Here is a 6,797-nt window from a genome sequence, read left to right on the forward strand (position 1 = left end):
CAAAACGAGACCAAGGAGTCACACATCACAACGTCTACTGGGATTTAAAATGGCCACAACTTTTATTATCAATTTCAGATGTAGGAAACCTTGGCTTAGGCATTGGGGGTCTATCCCTCTCAGCCCTGCAGCCGGGAGAACTGAGGCACAGCTGGGTTCATCAGATCAGAGGGGGCACTGCAAAATGCATGTTTACACAGCAAGCCCCCCCCCCCCGCGCACCTTTGGGGCGTTCACTGTGACAGTCACTCCCTTCACAAACCTCCTTTAACCCTGAAAACGCTGTTGCAAGGGGGGAGGAGTCACCATTTCGCGCTCCCCTATAAGAAAGATAGACTAAAGGATTCCGCCTAAGGTCTAAAACCACTAAAGTTGTGACAATTGCTATGGGGAAGATGAAACCTGCCATGCGGGGGGAATTCCTTCCCGGTCCTTTAACAGCAACCATCATAGGACCATAGCAACGCCTGCGAACCTGAAAAGGTTAACCTTTAATAAAGCTGGTGATTAAAGAGAGGGTCAGGTGGGTGAAGCTCCAGAGCCAACTGCGCACTCAGAACAGGCTCCGCCCCATATTCCAACCCCTGGAGTGGAGCAGAGTGAAGCCTGCTCACCTGCGGTCTGCTCACCTGGCCCCGCCCCCAACAGCGCTGCGGATAGGTGTGTTTGATCAGGGGGGTTGGCGGAACCCCCAACGCTCCATGGCACCGGGAAGGTGGGCCACATCCTGCAAATCCCAGTGAGGATCGGGGTTTGCTGCACGCCGGGGGCCTCAAATAGCACCCAGCGAGCGCTTATTCCGACTCTAGGGACTGTGGAGTGATTTACATAGAGGCTTATATAAGAATTGCTTATACAATCGTTCTGTGTGTCCAAAAGTTGTTTGAGATACATAACAGTCTGGCACATGTACCAGAGTTGAGAGCTGGAGAAGGGGGAATATTATGGAATGATTCATTTTGCACAACACTAGAAAATTGTATATATTCCAAGTTCTGCTGATGCAATATTTTTGTTCCTGGCAAACTCTGCACTCAGGGGAGGGGGGGGGGCGTTTCCTGTGGTTGTTTTTTCTGTACATTGTCTGAAAAAAATCAATAAATTGTGTAATTGGTTCCAATGTAGGTGGAGCAGTGTGTAGTTTCTCCTTCATCCGTAGCCTCTTCTATCCTATTTAAACAGCAAGTGTTCACACATTTCCTTCATTCTCCACCAAGAGAAGCAGCTGCCACCTACTACAAAACTTTCTGTCTGAATACCACGAATACCGGTAAGTCTTGGAGGGTTACTGGGAAGAAGTGAAGAGAAACTACTTTAGAATTTGGGGCATAAGGGAGGGAGTGCTTTTGTGGACCTGTAGTCTAACTACCTCTTTATAATTATAAAGGATATAATCATAAACTCTAAGGTGTTTATTTCAGCAATAACAGTGCAAGTTAAATGAAGTTTCTTTTAATAATCCAACAACCAGTCTACTAAAACAGACCATGTATTTCAGCAACAGACCTTGAATCAAAAAATGACATTAATGCATATTCAAGCAGAATCTCTCTCTGCACAGCTGAAGCAAAATCCCACGGGGTTCCAGGGGGTACTTCTTTGTGGACCTGTAGTCTGACTACTTCTTTATAATTATTGAGTGCCAATGAAATTCCCTGTGTGATATTGAAGTGACATGGAGCCTTCCCCAGTGATGGAGGGAGGGGGCGAGCCCCCTCCCCGGGTGCCATCTCTGAGGAGGCGTGACAAGAAGGCACCCCACAGGGGGCTCCCCTGCCACCCCCAGGTGTGCACCGCCATCGTGCTGCCACTGACACGTGTGGACAATCCTCCGTCGTCCGTACAGCACTCGTGCAGTGCCATTGGCAAACCGACCAGTGGCACATGCGCACGCCGCTCAAGCGCCATACAGCATACCCTAACCCTCCACCACCGCTGCAGCTGCGAGCGAAGGTTCCCTCTGATGACTCTGCAGCTGCGAGCAGAGGATCCCACCGCCATACATACGATGCGCACGCATGCGTGGTATGTAGCAGTGCACACATGGTACGTAGCAGCACACGCACATGCGCCAGCAGGCTGTTTGTCCCGCCCCCCTGCCCTGGGTGCCTGTTCTCCTTCCTTCGCCACTGGCTTCCCTAAGGCTTTAGGGATTGGTATGTCTGGTCCCTCCAGCAACCAGGACTCAGTCTCCTCTAAATGTCATGAAACACCTTGCAGGATGAGATCATGATGTGATCCAGAGGCAGAATCCCCATTCCTACCAGATTCTAAACTCATATGCAACATCTTGGGTTTGGAAGGGGCCCATGGGTATCTTTGAGAACGCAGATGGGACTGGAAGGGACCTCTGAGTAGGGGAAGGATTCAGCAACAGAGAAGCTAGAGCTCCCTGGAACATTTCTTTTGTAAATAGCTTATCAAGTTTATCTTATATTAGGAACATCCGTCCCGACCTCCACATCTCTTTCAGAATACAATCCTATACAAACTGAGTGTTTCTGAATAGCAAGGAGTAGGGCTGCATATAATCACCAGGAGACAATGGCTATCTCAATGCTTTGTGATGATTTATTTCATAAGGGAGTTTTGCATTGTGTGGAAATGTACGGTATGTTCTTTTGCCTATCACTGACTCTGCTGTCAGGCTATTTTAATAAGACCTCTTGAGCTCTAGAGTTATGGCACCAGAAGAGGGAGTGAGGAATAGCCACTTCTTTAGTGTCACGCATAATCTTATAAACTTCTATTATGCCCCTATTTTTATATTCCTGAATCAAAAACACCCAAAAGGTGGAGTTTAGTGGCTGATCAGACCACCAGCCCTCCTTGTGCAGAGTGAGGAAGAGACCCAAGAACACAGGATGTATACCTCACTCTAAGGTTTTTATTTAAGCAATAACAGTACAAGTTAAATGAAGTTCCTTTTAATAATACAACACCCATTCTACTAAAACAAACCACGTATTCCAGCAGTTGCGTTTGAATTTAAAAATGACATTCATGAATATTCAATAACACTTTCCTCTGCCGAGCTGTAGCAAGATCCCAAGGTGTTCCAGGGACTCACCCAGTGCTCCTTTGGAAAATTGAAGACATGTTAGAGACTGTCGTACCTTTAAAAAATATGATTTATACACATATTTAAACCTTCAGTCTGCATGGAGGGGGTACAGATCTTAAAGCATGGCAATCCCAAGCAGGGAGGCTCATCTAGTCTTAACAATCTGCACCTCCTGGACACGTTGGTGTTAGAAGGAACAAATCAGACGCCACAAGAAAATACGAGGGGAATAAAAAATTGGGGAATCTCTTCTCTTCCCCCACAGCCCCCATAGATGTCTCCTTCCATCCTCTCCTAGCTCTGAACCTCAACAGTCTGGCACTATAGTACTATTGCTGTAGAGCATTAACTACCGAGGTTGAGGGTAGGCAAGTAAGTTTATCTGCCCCTTCCAGTGCTGTATGGGTGAAAGGATGGTGTCAGTTTATGCACACAATGAAAGAAGCAGCTTCAGATCTGAATTTTGCTCCTCTTTCCAAGATATTCTGAGCTGTTAAGCAGTCTCTTCCCATCACAGCTGAGATAGGAAATTAATTCGAACAGCAGTTACCAGCATGGCACTCATGAGTGCCTGGGTCCCCTCGTATGGTGCCCACAAAAGGTCTTGGTAAATATCCCCTCAAAATCAACTGGCTCAGCCTCTCCATTTAATGGGGCTTCAGTATTGAAGGCCCACTCTCTCATATGTTCTGAAGAAGGGAGAGGTGCAAAGAGCTTCTCTTTGTGAGCAAGCACAGCAGTGATGGATATAGGTGTTTTAGCCACACTGAGCCTTCAAACAAGCATTGATTTTCTGCAAAATCTGGATCTTTCATTTTCCAAACAGCCATTCCCTAAAATCACAAGGCAAACTGCTTTTAAAAGTGATCAGCCTGTCAAACGCAATTTATATTCCTTAGAAGGGGTGGGTGGGTCTCCTATCAAATGGAGAGAGAAATAGATAGAGAAATATGTCTTCACAAGGAGAAGGTGCTTGCTTTGTCTTTGAAAGCACCTCACAATTAATTAGTAATCATTTACCTTTGGCATCATATTTGGCACTGGCAGGTATAACAGTCTCATAAGCACTGAGACTGTTTCCCAAGAGGTCTACAAATTCTGTTAATTCTTTCATTATCAAAAATAATATACATTAATAATAAAGTAATTACAAAGAGTAAATAAATAGTCAATTTGTGAAATCTTCTGATCTAACTGAATACATTGCTTTCTTTTCCTAGAATCAAGCACCATGCCAGAGATAGTCCCTAAGAACAAAGCCCCAGGGGTTGATTTCTGTGGGGTAGATGAATATTACTACATTGTCCGCTCAGACCTGGGCTGCTACATGCGGTCCACCAATTTCCATGAGGGCAAAGACCTCGAAGTGTTTAGCCTGCACAGTTCCTGCCAGGGAGGAGATCACTACTTAGCCCATGAGGATGACCTATTCTACATCATCAAAGGAGACAACTACCGCTGTGTCAGCAACATGAATAAAGACTTAGGTTCTGTAGTATACAGCCTCCATCCCAACTGCCGCGGAGGGGACCATTACCTCTCAGCCTTTGGATTCTTCTATATAATTTTCCAGAAAAGAGGTGTTTACCGTCGGATCACTAATATGCATGATGATACAGATGCAGTTGAATACACACTTCACCCAGCTTGCAAGGGTGGTCTCTATTACTGGGGCATCAAGGATTACTATTACTTTGTAAAACCCCATGATGAATGGGGGGTCCAGTACTATAGATGCACCGACTTCCACGAAAATCTGGATGCTGTTACATACTCCTTCCATAGGGATGTTGTGAACATACTCCCTGGAGGAATGGCTATTAGCCGTGGCCCAGCTTATGGTAAGTGGGAAGCTATCAAGACCATCTCCAATGACTCCAACACTCCCATTGTATGGAATAAGAAGATCACTAAGAAAGTGGGATACAACAAGCAGAAGATGAGCAGTGTGGAGCACAACTGGAATATTTCCATGACTGCCTCATATCAGGCAGGTGCACTCACTGAGGCCATTGCCAAGTACCAGTTCTCTCTCACTGCTGAGTATGGTGGGAAGAGTGTCAACACAGAGCAGGAAGACTGGAATGAAGCCACTGAGATCGAAGAAGCTATTAATTTGACCCTGCAGCCCAATGAGAAGATGTACATATGGCAATACCAGCTGGGTTTGGGAAAGGAAACGGTCTTGTTCTGCCGTGATATGAAATTTTCGAGTGATTCTACTCCACCTACAGATATTCCTTTGCCACCTTCCAATAAGTGAAAAGAAAAGTGTTAGGCCAAAAGGCATCTTCAAAGGCTTCCTTTCTTTTATAACATTTAATTGATTACTATGGGCTAATATTTAGACAATCTAGAGCTCTCATAAGGGGGAGTTAGCTGAGTAGTATATAGACATGCATAAGCTAAACACGAAGTAGATTTATGATTACTATTATATACTCTCATATGGACATACACATCCTGCTAGACTACAGTTAGAAAAGCATATCCTAGTTTGTGCATGATGCAGGTGATCCAAGCTGAATGCCTTTTAGATAAGCTACTATTTCCCTGGTGCCTATGAATCCCTTTGCCAAATTTGTGCCTTCATCTTAATTTGTACCTGCTGCACTCTGGAATCTGTCCCACTGTTCTACAAATCAAATAAAAAGAATAATCAGTGGTTTAAAAATGTGTTCTGTGTGCTTTTCACACTTGTGTACAAAATGATTTTCAACATATATTTCCCAGAAGACACAAATACCTTCTTCCTTTTTCCAGAGGGTATTGAGGAAGTGGGGAGCTCTGTGTACAATTTCATGCTGGTGTGCCATCAGAAACCCTCACTTTTTTACATCATAGTTTTTAGCTGTCTCCAGTTTTGAGGGTTGGTTTCGTTCAGAGATGGGTCCAGGGGCCTGATCCAGCACCACAAACTCATTTTTATTTCCACTTCCCAACCAGACCCACAATCCCCCTAATTCAGCAGCAGCAAAACCAATCTAAAGATCAGACACAGTGTTTAGGTGGTCAGAGAGATTTATGCATGTGTCCTGTGTTCACAGGCGTGAGAGTGTGAGGTGACCACAGCCACTTTGGGTCACTCACCAATGGCATGCTGGTCCTGGAGAGCTTCCTAAGGGTGAATGTGCCCTTATAGCTAAAAAGCAATCGCCCTTTTAGCCTTGCCCCATCCCTGTCCTAGAGGCACAAGAAGGAACATTTCTCTTTACTCTGGTTGCCACTTGATTACTAGCCCCAATTCAAATGCTGGTTTCGACTTACGTGGTTCAGACTCCCAGTACCTCAAGGACCTCCCCTTCCCATATGAACCTACCCGAACTCTGCAGTGATCACTGGAAGCCCTTCTCTGTGCTCCCCCTCCAACGGAGGTGCCGAGGGGAGCAGCAAGAGAAGAGGCCTTGCTAGTGGTAGCCCCTGGTAGTGTAGAGCAGTGTTTCCCAACCTTTTTTGGGCAAAGGCACACTTGTTTCATGAAAAAAATCTCGAGGCACACCACCATGCCAGATGGGGAAAGGTCACTTTTTACTTATGTAAAAAAAAAAAAATAGTAACAGCATAGAAGGTAATGGTTAGGCTAGCATCCCTCTTCCAAATATGCTACGTTTTTATTTGCAGGGACTGTTCTACATGGGAAAGCATTCAGCACTGTCATTCTCCCATCTGCCATCTGAATTGGTACTATTCTGGGTCAACTTACTCTGCTGCATGTGTAGATGAGGCCTTATTA

General features: G+C 45.3%; 1 protein-coding gene across 1 annotated transcript; it reads left to right on the top strand.

The window, feature by feature from the left end:
* The first annotated feature begins 1,125 nt into the window (after positions 1–1,125).
* Positions 1,126–5,738, top strand: LOC310692452 (uncharacterized protein). Its single transcript, XM_083473398.1, has 2 exons — positions 1,126–1,270; positions 4,285–5,738. Exon 2 carries the CDS (start codon positions 4,296–4,298, stop codon positions 5,325–5,327), a length of 1,032 nt encoding a protein of 343 aa, XP_083329524.1. The 5' UTR covers positions 1,126–1,270; positions 4,285–4,295; the 3' UTR covers positions 5,328–5,738.
* The last annotated feature ends 1,059 nt before the right edge of the window (positions 5,739–6,797 follow it).

Source organism: Podarcis liolepis (assembly GCF_965112155.1).
Source record: "Podarcis liolepis genome assembly, chromosome: 13".
NCBI classification, from domain to species: domain Eukaryota; kingdom Metazoa; phylum Chordata; class Lepidosauria; order Squamata; family Lacertidae; genus Podarcis; species Podarcis liolepis.

Coding starts and splice junctions, on each gene's coding strand:
- LOC310692452 (XM_083473398.1), top strand. CDS start 4,296: ATGCCAGAGATAGTCCCTAAGAACAAAGCCCCAGGGGTTGATTTCTGT.